This window comes from Salvelinus fontinalis, unplaced genomic scaffold, assembly GCF_029448725.1.
Source record: "Salvelinus fontinalis isolate EN_2023a unplaced genomic scaffold, ASM2944872v1 scaffold_1362, whole genome shotgun sequence".
Classification (NCBI taxonomy): domain Eukaryota; kingdom Metazoa; phylum Chordata; class Actinopteri; order Salmoniformes; family Salmonidae; genus Salvelinus; species Salvelinus fontinalis.
The window spans coordinates 30,910-44,285 of NW_026601571.1; the positions used below are offsets into that span (position 1 = coordinate 30,910).

At 46.0% G+C, this 13,376-nt stretch overlaps 1 protein-coding gene across 1 annotated transcript; it reads left to right on the forward strand.

Moving 5' to 3' along the window:
* The first annotated feature begins 1,979 nt into the window (after window positions 1–1,979).
* Window positions 1,980–12,989, forward strand: LOC129849080 (oxysterol-binding protein-related protein 8-like). Its single transcript, XM_055916126.1, has 6 exons — window positions 1,980–2,420; window positions 6,767–6,847; window positions 8,428–8,529; window positions 8,769–8,972; window positions 12,180–12,264; window positions 12,808–12,989. Exons 1-6 carry the CDS (start codon window positions 2,313–2,315, stop codon window positions 12,972–12,974), a joined length of 747 nt encoding a protein of 248 aa, XP_055772101.1. The 5' UTR covers window positions 1,980–2,312; the 3' UTR covers window positions 12,975–12,989.
* Window positions 12,990–13,376: the final 387 nt, after the last annotated feature.

Below are 13,376 nucleotides of genomic sequence, written 5' to 3' on the forward strand. Positions count from 1 at the left end.
GGGAAAGGTTCGTGAGCAAGTATTTCACTGTAAAGTCTACACCAATTGTATTTGATTTGATACTTATGTGCAAATACACTACCGGTCCAAGGGTCGAGAACACCTACTTATTCAAAGTAATTTTTTTATTTTTTATTATTATAATTTTTTTTTTTACTGTTTTCTACATTGTAGAGTAATAGTGAAGACATCAGAACTATGAAATAACACATATGGAATCATGTGGTAACCAAAAAAGTGTTAAACAAAGCAAAATATATTTTATATTTGAGATTCTTCAAAGTAGCCACCCTTTGCCTTGATGACAGCTTTGCATACTCTTGGCATTCTCTCAACCAGCTTCATGAGGTAATCACCTGGAATGCATTTCAATTAACAGGTGTGCCTTCTTAAAAGTTGATTTGTGTAATTTATTTCCTTTTTAATACGTTTGAGCCAATCAGTTGTGTTGTGACAAGGTAGGGGGGTATACAGAAGATAGCCCTATTTGGTATAAGACCAAGTCCATATTATGGCAAGAACAGCTCAAATAAGCGAAGAGAAACGACAGTCCAGCATTACTTTGAGACATGAAGGTCAGTCAATACGGGAAATTTCAAGAACTTTGTCAGTTTCTTCAAGTGCACTCGCAAAAACCATCAAGCGCTAGATGAAACTGGCTCTCAGGAGGACTGCCATAGGAATGGTAGACACAGAGTTACCTCTGCTGCAGAGGATAAGTTCATTAGTTACCAGCCTAAGAAATTGCAGCCCAAATAAATGCTTCACAGAGTTCAAGTAACAGACACTTCTCAACATCAACTGTTCAGAGGAGACTGTGTGAATCAGGCATTCTTGATCGAATTGCTGCAAAGAAACCACTACTAAAGAACACCAATAAGAAGAAGAGACTTGATTGGGCCAGGAAACACTAGCAATGGAAATTAGAACGGTGGAAATTTGTCCTTTGGTCTGATGAGTCCAAATTGGAGCTTTTTGGTTTCAACTGCTGTGTCTTTGTGAGATTCGGTGTGGATGAATGGATGATCTCTGCATGTGAATTTCCCAACGTAAAGCCTTAATGAGGTGTGGGGATCGCCATCCCATCTGGTTTGCGCATAGTGGGACTATCATTTGTTTTTCAACAGGACAATGACCCAAAACACACCTCCAGGCTGGTTAAGGGCTATTTTACCAAGAAGGAGAGTGATACAGTGCTGCATCAGATGACCTGGCCTCCACAATCCCCGACCTCAACGAAATTGAGATGGTTTGGGATTAGTCGGACCGCAGAGTGAAGGAAAAGCAGCCAACAAGTGCTCAGCATATGTGGGAATTGCTTCAAGACTGTGGAAAAGCATTCCAGGTGAAGCTGGTTGAGAGAATGCCAAAAGTGTGGCTATTTGAAGAATCTCAAAAATAAAATGTATTTTGATTTGTTTAACCATTTTTTGGTTACTACATGATTCCATATGTGTTATTTCATAGTTTTGATGTCTTCACTATTATTCTACAATGTAGAAAATAGTTTTCAAAAATAAAGAAAAACCCTTGAATGAGTAGGTGTTCTAAAAGTTTTGACCGGTAGTGTACATGTATTGTGATTTTATATGTAGTGTGATTCGATACTGTGATTTTACATCGATTTGATATTCCAAACATATTGCTCACCTTATGTCTGCTGCAGAGACGAGCGAGAGCATGAGAAAATGAGTTTCGATTGGTCAGGGAAATAGAAGTGCTGAAAACATGTTGGCTCACTATTTCAAAAGAAGATGGAGAACAAGCTATAGGATGAAAAACAGTCTTCCTACAGTCGCGCTACTTTGAGTCAAATGTTGATATATCATCCAAAAGTAATATTGTGATTTGTAACTAAACATTTTTTTCCCGCATCACTAATCCAAATGATATTATCAATCTATAGCTGTGTGCCTCTGTGTCTGTCCTTCCTGACTTTGCGCTCATTTCAAAATGGGCTGTGACGATGGAGGCACTGGCCATTAAATATTCAGAGGGACTGGAGGCTTCTGGTAAAGAGCAGGGCCTGTACACAGGGGACTGCTGCTGTTCTCTCACAACAGCCACTGGGATTTTAAAGGGGGAGCTCAGCTGTGGTTGGCTTGCTGGAAAGTACTCTCCATTTAGTCTGACCTTGCTGACGGACGGTGTTAGGTGGCTCTGGGGTAAAGTTTCCCCTAGGTACAGATCTAGGATCAGCTTCCCCTTCCCCAATCCGAACCTTAACCATTAGTGGGGGAAATGCAAAACTGACCCAAGATCAGCGTCTAGGGGCAACTTCACCCTCCACCATTTCAGTGCCTCAGGGACACATGGATGACGTTTGGGCTGATTGGTTTCTCTCTTCAGGTTTCGACCGGGGGAAAGAAGATTCCCTGCCTCCGAAAGAGGACTCCTCTCACTCCATATCCAAGAGCAAGGTACGGTCCAAAAATACACCCCAAACTTCCTCTCCTCTCACAGCTCTCCTCTCCTTTCTCTCTTTACAGGATGTACAAGGTCAGAAAACATACCCATCCACTCACTCTGAAGCAGAAACTTTTGAAATCGACTTTATTTCTTTGGCCAAAGTCCCCAACCATTAAAGCCTCATGCTTTACCATCAACTCTTTATGAGCAAGTAGGAGAGGAGGGGAGAGTAGGAAGGGAGGCTGCTGATGAAACCCCATTTCAGTGTGAAAGACATAGTGTTAATGAGACCAGAGAGTAAGGGAGTTACTGTAAAAGAACAAGCCAACAACTACAACCTCGCCACGGCTGTGAGCTTCATTCATTATTAATCACATGTGCATCAAACCGTCATCAAACACAACCATTCCAGACTAGGCCTCAACAGAACCCACTGTTCAACTTCCAATGAGAACTAAGGCCTAGGGTTGCACAATTCTGCTTACTTTCCCAAACATCCAAGGTTTTCTACAAATCCTGGTTGGTGGATTCCATTGAATAGGAGAGAGAAAGAGAGGAGTGTGCTGAAATAGCAGTGGCTGGATTTCAACCCACACTACAGCGGTATATTTGTTCCATAGGCAGTGGCTGTAATGTTTTTCCAATAATAAAACAGTGACAGCATAAATATATACATAAATACAGACATGCCTATAGACAACCACAACACAGGACAGTAACAAAACAAATACACCAGCCAGAAAAAGGTTTACATTGTGCATATCTCAAACTAGGAATGAGATGAACTAAGTTCAGTATATCTCCTTATTTTGGATGTTATGAAGGAGATGTCTGAGGACCAGGTGAATATTACTATAGTGGCTTCATCTCTGTGGATTCTAGCGCTGGACCTCTCCAGAGTTAAGATGTCTCAGGACACCATGTTGATTTAGCCAGCTGAAGTGCTTGGCTTTAGATGCACCATTCACATTATGAGCACCCCACGTAGGCTAATCAAATGCCGCTGACAAGGGTGACTAGATACAAATGCAAAGAAGTTTGACTAGTTGAAAGACTTGCTGTGTCACGATCTTCAAAGCTATCAACTGAGACAATGTTTTGGTGGTTCTTCACTGTCCTCAGTGTAATTCCACCTCCACTGAAAACTTTGCATCACTTAAAAAAAAAAAAATGTTGGTTGATTTTTAGTCTTCAGAACCTGCAGTGGCACGTCCCACCTTCTTAAAACAGTACCTAATCAAGGTAGTCCTCAACATTTTCAATTTCCTCAAGCATTTCCTGTTCTTATTTTCAAGTGAGTTCAGACTAAAAAGAAAATCAGCAGACCAATCAGTCAATGTTAGGCACTGCTGTTGAATTTAGTTTGGATGGTAGGTGTTAGAATAGTTTGTCCTCTTTACTCCAGTCCTCTCCTCTTTACTCCAGTCCTCTCCTCTTTACTCCAGTCCTCTCCTCTTTACTCCAGTCCTCTCCTCTTTACTCCAGTCCTCTCCTCTTTACTCCAGTCCTCTCCTCTTTACTCCAGTCCTCTCCTCTTTACTCCAGTCCTCTCCTCTTTACTCCAGTCCTCTGCTTTTTACTCCAGTCCTCTGCTCTTTACTCCAGTCCTCTGCTCTTTACTCCAGTCCTCTGCTCTTTACTCCAGTCCTCTCCTCTTTACTCCAGTCCTCTGCTCTCCTCTTTACTTCAGTCCTCTCCTCTTTACTCCAGTCCTCTCCTCTTTACTCCAGTCCTCTCCTCTTTACTCCAGTCCTCTCCTCTTTACGTCAGTCCTCTCCTCTTTACTCCAGTACTCTCCTCTTTACTCCAGTCCTCTCCTCTTTACTCCAGTACTCTCCTCTTTACTCCAGTCCTCTCCTCTTTACTCCAGTCCTCTCCTCTTTACTCCAGTCCTCTCCTCTTTACTCCAGTACTCTCCTCTTTACTCAAGGCCTCTGCTCTCCTCTTTACTCCAGTCCTCTCCTCTTTACTCCAGTCCTCTCTTCTTTACTCCAGTCCCCTGCTCTTTACTCCAGTCCTCTGCTCTTTACTCCAGTCCTCTGCTTTTTACTCCAGTCCTCTGCTCTTTACTCCAGTCCTCTGCTCTTTACTCCAGTCCTCTGCTCTTTACTCCAGTCCTCTGCTCTTTACTCTAGTCCTCTCCTCTTTACTCCAGTCCTCTGCTCTCCTCTTTACTCCAGTCCTCTCCTCTTTACTCCAGTCCTCTGCTCTTTACTCCAGTCCTCTCCTCTTTACTCCAGTCCTCTCCTCTTTACTCCAGTCGTCTCCTCTTTACTCCAGTCCTCTCCTCTTTACGTCAGTCCTCTCCTCTTTACGTCAGTCCTCTCCTCTTTACGTCAGTCCTCTCCTCTTTACTCAAGGCCTCTGCTCTCCTCTTTACTCCAGTCCTCTCCTCTTTACTCCAGTCCTCTCTTCTTTACTCCAGTCCCCTGCTCTTTACTCCAGTCCTCTGCTCTTTACTCCAGTCCTCTCCTATTTATGTCAGTCCTCTCCTCTTTACTCCAGTACTCTCCTCTTTACTCCAGTACTCTGCTCTTTACTCCAGTACTCTCCTCTTTACTCCAGTACTCTCCTCTTTACTCCAGTACTCTGCTCTTTACTCCAGTACTCTGCTCTTTACTCCAGTCCTCTCCTCTTTACCACAGTCCTCTCCTCTTTATGTCAACCCTCTCCTCTTTACTCCAGTACTCTCCTCTTTACTCCAGTCCTCTGCTCTCCTCTTTACTCCAGTACTCTCCTCTTTACTCCAGTCCTCTGCTCTTTACTCCAGTCCTCTCCTCTTTACTCCAGTACTCTGCTCTTTACTCCAGTCCTCTGCTCTTTACTCCAGTCCTCTCCTCTTTACTCCAGTCCTCTCCTCTTTACTCCAGTCCTCTGCTCTCCTCTCGTCACCTCCCCTCCTCTTTACTCCAGTCTTCTCCTCTTTACTCCAGTCCTCTGCTCTTTCCTCTTTACTCCAGTCTTCTTCACTCCAGTCTTCTCCTCTCCTCTTCACTCCAGTCCTCTCCTCTTTACTCCAGTCTTCTCCTCTCCTGTTTACTCCAGTACTCTCCTCTCCTCTTTACTCCAGTCTTCTCCTCTCCTGTTTACTCCAGTACTCTCCTCTCCTCTTTACTCTAGTCTTCTCCTCTCCTCTTTACTCCAGTCTTCTCCCCTCCTGTTTACTCCAGTCCTCTCCTCTTTACTCCAGTACTCTCCTCTCCTCTTTACTCCAGTCTTCTCCTCTCCTCTTCACTCCAGTCTTCTCCTCTCCTCTTCACTCCAGTCCTCTCCTCTCCTCTTTACTCCAGTCTTCTCCTCTCCTCTTTACTCCAGTCTTCTCCCCTCCTGTTTACTCCAGTACTCTCCTCTCCCCCTCCCCCTCTCCTGTACCTACCAGTTTTTTTCTGAGCCGTTAAGTGGCCCTGCCTCATGAAGCTCTCACCCTGCTCTCTCTATCTACTCTCTGCTAATGGAACTCTATTAGGCCCTGGCTTCAGCTAAGAGTCATGCCTGTGTAGAATCCAGCTCCTTGGTTAGAGTTAGCCAAGCTAGCGCAGGACTTAACAAAGGGCTTGACAGGCTGAGCAGGGCGTAAGGTAAGGCCCACAGCGTTGTTCGTGGTAGCCTCAACTGAGACTGCTATTACTATTGCAGGACTTCCATTGGGGGCTGTTATCATGGTGGTATTAGAGGTCTGTTGTCTTCCAGGTGTCAGGATACTCTCAAGGCTCCTTTATTGAGATTCACTTCAGAAGCCAAAAAAGCAGGGTGTTGTCTTAAACCAAGGGTGACTCCAGATGAGTGTGTGTGTACCTAGTATGATTGCGTAAATCAATCTGACTGGTGCTAAAGTTTGAGTGTCGCCCAGCCAACTCTAATAGAGCAGTCTATTGGATGGGAATGTTTTCCCAGGGACTCAAAGTGCTTTACATAGTAAGAGGGGTAACTCACCTCATCCAACCGCCAATGTGTAGCACCCACCCACCCCATTTTGAGCCAGACAGCTCCCCAGTTTGAGCCAGACAGCTCTCCGTTTTGAGCCAGACAGCTCCCCAGTTTGAGCCAGACAGCGCCCCAGTTTGAGCCAGACAGCTCCCCAGTTTGAGCCAGACAGCTCCCCAGTTTGAGCCAGACAGCTCCCCAGTTTGAGCCAGACAGCTCCCCAGTTTGGGCTAGACAGCTCTGCGTTTTGGGCCAGACAGCTCTGCGTTTTGGTCCAGACAGCTCCCCACATGCTCATCACATCCAGTAATACAGTAAGACTTCTGTCCTAGTGTGAACAGAAACAGAAGCTGTTTGTCTCATAGGTTAGAAGGGTACTAGTGAGACATTCCCAGCTGACTATAAGCTCACTTCCTCCTCCATGTCTCCACAGTCAGAGTCCAAGCTCTACAATGGCTCCGACAAGGATGTCTCGTCGTCCGGTAACAAGCTCACCAAGAAGGAGTCGCTCAAGGTAAGTAGGGAGACTAACAGCAGAGACCAGCCAGTACAGCTAGGGGTAACACTGTAGAATGATGTTTATGTGGCCCCTGCAGGTACAGCTAGGGAAACACTGTAGCATGATGTTTATGTGGCCCCTGCAGGTACAGCTAGGGGAAACACTGTAGCATGATGTTTGTGTGTGGCCCCTGCAGGTACAGCTAGGGGTAACACTGTAGCATGATGTTTATGTGGCCCCTGCAGGTACAGCTAGGGGAAACACTGTAGCGTGATGTTTTTGTGTGGCCCCTGCAGGTACAGCTAGGGGTAACACTGTAGCATGATGTTTATGTGTGGCCCCTGCAGGTACAGCTAGGGGTAACACTGTAGCATGATGTTTATGTGGCCCCTGCAGGTACAGCTAGGGGTAACACTGTAGCATGATGTTTATGTGTGGCCCCTGCAGGTACAGCTAGGGGTAACACTGTAGCATGATGTTTATGTGGCCCCTGCAGGTACAGCTAGGGGTAACACTGTAGCATGATGTTTGTGTGTGGCCCCTGCAGGTACAGCTAGGGGTAACACTGTAGCATGATGTTTATGTGGCCCCTGCAGGTACAGCTAGGGGAAACACTGTAGCGTGATGTTTATGTGGCCCCTGCAGGTACAGCTAGGGGTAACACTGTAGCATGATGTTTATGTGGCCCCTGCAGGTACAGCTAGGGGTAACACTGTAGCATGATGTTTATGTGGCCCCTGCAGGTACAGCTAGGGGTAACACTGTAGCATGATGTTTATGTGTGGCCCCTGCAGGTACAGCTAGGGAAACACTGTAGCATGATGTTTATGTGGCCCCTGCAGGTACAGCTAGGGGTAACACTGTAGCATGATGTTTATGTGGCCCCTGCAGGTACAGCTAGGGGTAACACTGTAGCATGATGTTTATGTGTGGCCCCTGCAGGTACAGCTAGGGGTAACACTGTAGCATGATGTTTATGTGGCCCCTGCAGGTACAGCTAGGGGTAACACTGTAGCATGATGTTTATGTGGCCCCTGCAGGTACAGCTAGGGGTAACACTGTAGCATGATGTTTATGTGGCCCCTGCAGGTACAGCTAGGGGTAACACTGTAGCATGATGTTTATGTGTGGCCCCTGCAGGTACAGCTAGGGGTAACACTGTAGCATGATGTTTATGTGGCCCCTGCAGGTACAGCTAGGGGAAACACTGTAGCATGATGTTTGTGTGTGGCCCCTGCAGGTACAGCTAGGGGTAACACTGTAGCATGATGTTTATGTGTGGCCCCTGCAGGTACAGCTAGGGGTAACACTGTAGCATGATGTTTATGTGGCCCCTGCAGGTACAGCTAGGGGAAACACTGTAGCATGATGTTTGTGTGTGGCCCCTGCAGGTACAGCTAGGGGTAACACTGTAGCGTGATGTTTTTGTGTGGCCCCTGCAGGTACAGCTAGGGGTAACACTGTAGCGTGATGTTTTTGTGTGGACCCTGCAGGTACAGCTAGGGGTAACACTGTAGCGTGATGTTTGTGTGTGGCCCCTGCAGGTACAGCTAGGGGAAACACTGTAGCGTGATGTTTGTGTGTGGCCCCTGCAGGTACAGAAGAAGAACTACCGTGAAGAGAAGAAGAGAGCCACCAAGGAGCTCCTCAGCACCATCACAGACCCCTCTGTTATTGTCATGGCTGACTGGCTCAAGGTTCGACTTGCCCTACTTCTTGTTTCTGGACTGTACACAGCGTGGGCCATGTGCTGCAATTACTTTAATATTACTGTACACGCAACAAACTGTAAAGCCATAAGAATCTGCTATAATCTATTGAAGTTTCTCCAGAATTTTCAAAAGTGAAATAGATATTTGAACATAGTTTATTAGACATGATGTTTGGTGTATTTTATGTCTGAGTGTGTGTGTTTGGCCACGTGTCTGCACCTCAGATCCGGGGTACTCTGAAGAGCTGGACCAAGCTGTGGTGTGTGCTGAAGCCAGGGGTTCTTCTCATCTACAAGACCCATAAGAACGGCCAGTGGGTGGGTACGGTGCTGCTCAACGCCTGTGAGCTCATCGAGAGACCCTCAAAGAAGGACGGCTTCTGTTTCAAACTCTTCCACCCGCTGGAGCAGTCCATCTGGGCAGTCAAGGTAATAATAATAGTCCATTTATTTTATATAGAGCTTTTCATTACAGCAGCGTCTCAAAGTCGCTTTAAAAACAACATCTAATTCAAGGTGATCTGTTGGGCGATGGCTTCCACAACTTCAGATAATAATGATGATAAGATGGAGAGCGATAGAGTTTCTAGTCAGACCTGCACAATGGCCTTAGGTAAGGGAGACATCATTTCATTTAATGGAGTGGTATGTGCACATCCATAAAAGCCCCTTGTCCCAAATGCTGGATCAGACAGGATAATGTAGAACAAAAACATAAATCTGTCTGCACACTGGTATAATACTCTGGTATAATACTGCCTAAGTACATTTTTGTTCAGACATCATTAAATGACTAACCTGAGTACCGCTCTCTTTATCTAATCCACTCCCTACTCCATGGCCCTTCTGCCATCTTCACATGTGAACATTCAATCATTCATTCCATCCCTTTTACAGCTATCCGAGTTTGTATCATGTTGCCAAGCAACCGTATTTTGTTTGTCCAAAGAAAACCAGTCTTTCAAAAGTTGCTAGCTCACATCTAAATTCTCCAATTAAATACATACATACAATAAATACATTCCAACCACAAAACTTCTTAGTACAACAACTTGTCTAGCTCACAGCTAAATGTTTGTTTTTGACTTTGTTCTAAATTCTAATTCTATTTTCGAAGCTCCACATGTTTTAATGGAAAATATTGTTATTTCCAACAACCAATAGAGGGGTTGGTTGTTTAGAAACAAAAGGGACGCCTGCACAACTATGGGGCAAAACAGACGGGTTGGATTAGATTGTTGACAACATGTTAACTATATTTCAGCTCCAGTGTTTATTGAAAACAAATACATTTGCACAATGAGCACTTGTCTCATATATATTGTTACAGTTGTTGTTTAGCTAGATAGCACATTTGTGCCCTATTAGCATTGCCATGAGATCAGTCACACCTCAAAACAAGACGTGGTCTCAAGAACAAGCTGAAACACGCCGCCTAGGATTCCCCACGCGGCAGCCTCTTGTCATCGTAGCTAGCTATCTGACCATCCAGAATCTCAACAACTCACAGATCAAGAACAAGCTGAAACACGCCACCTAGGATTCCCCACGCGGCAGCCTCTTGTCATCGTAGCTAGCTATCTGACCATCCAGAATCTCAACAACTCACAGATCAAGAACAAGCTGAAACACGCCGCCTAGGATTCCCCACGCGGCAGCCTCTTGTCATCGTAGCTAGCTATCTGACCATCCAGAATCTCAACAACTCACAGATCAAGAACAAGCTGAAACACGCCACCTAGGATTCCCCACGTGGCAGCCTCTTGTCATCGTAGCTAGCTATCTGATCATCCAGAATCAACAACTCACAGATCAAGAACAAGCTGAAACACGCCGCCTAGGATTCCCCACGTGGCAGCCTCTTGTCATCGTAGCTAGCTATCTGACCATCCAGAATCTCAACAACTCACAGATCAAGAACAAGCTGAAACACGCCACCTAGGATTCCCCACGCGGCAGCCTCTTGTCATCGTAGCTAGCTATCTGACCATCCAGAATCTCAACAACTCACAGATCAAGAACAAGCTGAAACACGCCACCTAGGATTCCCCACGCGGCAGCCTCTTGTCATCGTAGCTAGCTATCTGACCATCCAGAATCTCAACAACTCACAGATCAAGAACAAGCTGAAACACGCCACCTAGGATTCCCCACGTGGGACTTCTGCCCCATTGAAACGCGCACATTGTTTTCGTGACATTGTCAACTAAACCATCTATGAGCACCTCTGCTGTAAATCCAGCGCATATTGAACGCTGAGATTGCCGAAAGGCCAATCTTTTTGGCAATGGCAAGGAGTGGACTGTTAGCTAAAGAGACTGGTACTCAAGACTATTCAATTACCACAAGATAAAACCTTTTGATTAGCCAGATGCGCTTCAGCCGTCACATCCTGGTCAAAGTTCTGGGTCTTTCATTTCAATTAAATACAATTAAATATTCCATATTCCCCCCTTTCCTCCCCTGTCAATAAGAATGTTAACATAATGATGCACACAATTAACATGTAGATTGTCTAGCTGAAGGTTCTGCACATTCCAGATGATAATTGCTGCACGTTTTACCTGCTTTATCACATTAGGTTCATCTCTGTGTGACGTTGTCACCGTGGAAATCTCAGTTGGAGCGACAGCACTTCAGTGTTTCATCTACCATGTAAATATGTTGTGAGGGTAGTAGTGACAGTATAACGGTGCCCCCTAAACCAGGGATCATCCACTAGATTCAGCCGTGGGCAGGTTTCTTATTGAGTGACTGGTCGGGGGGCCAGAACATAAGTACTAATAATTAGTAGAATGCAAATTGACCGCTAGAAGCCCAAACAGATATAATATTTAACTAAATCATAATCATTTCAAACCTTGCTTACATTTGCTTACGATCACATCTCTATATAATGCACGGGGATACTTGAGAACAGATTTCCAAAATAAAAATCAATTGGAGCTGATTTCCAGTATTTTATGTCCAACAATAAAGAATATTTAAAAAAAATTGTTGGAAAAAATTTGGGGGGCCAAATAAAACCACCCACTGGCCCCAGTTGGTTGAACCCTGCCCTGAACCTTTTGTCATTAGTAGGCACGACATGTCACACCCTTACCACTGTACAATGGACTATGGGTTTATCCCAAATGGCATCAATGGGCCCTAGTCAAAAGTAATGCACTTAAAGGGAATGTCAAATTTTATTTGTCACATGCGCCGAATACAACAGGTGTAGTAGACCTTAACGTGAAATATTTACATAATAAGAACCAGAGTATGGTGCCATTAGGATGCATGCACGGCATATGAATGACCCTCCAACCAATCAATAAAGGGATTGTTAAACAAAGCACCCTCCCTATTGGACGGCCAAACTGGACATCAGTGCCATCAAAGGGACTTGCCAACAGGACCCATTCTTTCACCCTTGGGGAATGTGATGAGTCATGTTCAGCTGGACACACGCACACACGCACACACGCACACACGCACGCACGCACGCACGCACGCACACACACACACACACACACACACACACACACACACCTTCCCATGGGCTTTGGCTTGTTGATAGCTGTCAGTGCCATAGTGGTTGTATAATGTTCCAGAGTGGATGTTTACCAAACCCTCTCTCTCTCCGTGTGTCAGGGTCCTAAAGGAGAGGCGGTGGGTTCCATCACACAGCCATTACCCGGCAGCCACCTCATCTTCCGCGCCACCTCTGAGTCAGACGGTAAGAGACAGGACGCTGATGTGTTTTCAGATTTGTTCAATATAGTTTTTTCCCACCAATATGTGTTTATGATTGAATGCTTTAGTGTCTGCAATCTGTGCTGTGTCTGTTAGTGTGGCCATGTTTGTGTGTGCATGTAAGTGTTTCCTGTTCTTCAATGTGGGTGTGGTCATCTGTATGTGTTTCCTGTTCTTCCATGTGGGTGTGGTCATCTGTATGTGTTTCCTGTTCTTCCATGTGGGTGTGGTCATCTGTATGTGTTTCCTGTTCTTCAATGTGGGTGTGGTTATCTGTATGTGTTTCCTGTTCTTCAATGTGGGTGTGGTCATCTGTATGTGTTTCCTGTTCTTCAATGTGGGTGTGGTTATCAGTATGTGTTTTCTGTTCTTCAATGTGGGTGTGGTTATCTGTACGTGTTTCCTGTTCTTTCATGTGGGTGTGGTTATCTGTATGTGTTTCCTGTTCTTCCATGTGGGAATGGTTATCTGTACGTGTGTAGGACTCTAGTGTAGCCTGTCAACTCCCCTGTCTCCTCTCCACCAGGCCGTTGTTGGATGGATGCTCTGGAGCTGGCTCTGAAGTGCTCCGGCCTCCTGAAGCGGACCATGATCCGCGAGGGCAAGGAGGAGCTGGCCAGCACGGCCGGGGAGAGCTCCCAAATCAACTTCTACAGCCTGCTGCGAGCCCACAACATGCAGGGTTTCCAGTGAGTCTGCCCAGCCTACAGTACGGTCTCTCTGCTCTAGCCCAGCCTACAGTACGGTCTCTCTGCTCTAGCCCAGCCTACAGTACGGTCTCTCCGCTCTAGCCCAGCCTACAGTACGGTCTCTCCGCTCTAGCCCAGCCTACAGTACGGTCTCTCCGCTCTAGCCCAGCCTACAGTACGGTCTCTCCGCTCTAGCCCAGCCTACAGTACGGTCTCTCCGCTCTAGCCCAGCCTACAGTACGGTCTCTCCGCTCTAGCCCAGCCTACAGTACGGTCTCTCCGCTCTAGCCCAGCCTACAGTACGGTCTCTCTGCTCTAGCCCAGCCTACAGTACGGTCTCTCTGCTCTAGCCCAGCCTACAGTACGGTCTCTCTGCTCTAGCCCAGCCTACAGTACGGTCTCTCCG

Coding starts and splice junctions, on each gene's coding strand:
- LOC129849080 (XM_055916126.1), top strand. CDS start 2,313: ATGGATGACGTTTGGGCTGATTGGTTTCTCTCTTCAGGTTTCGACCGG. Junction 6,848..8,427: donor CCAAGAAGGAGTCGCTCAAG/GTAAGTAGGGAG, acceptor TGGCCCCTGCAG/GTACAGAAGAAGAACTACCG. Junction 8,530..8,768: donor TCATGGCTGACTGGCTCAAG/GTTCGACTTGCC, acceptor TCTGCACCTCAG/ATCCGGGGTACTCTGAAGAG.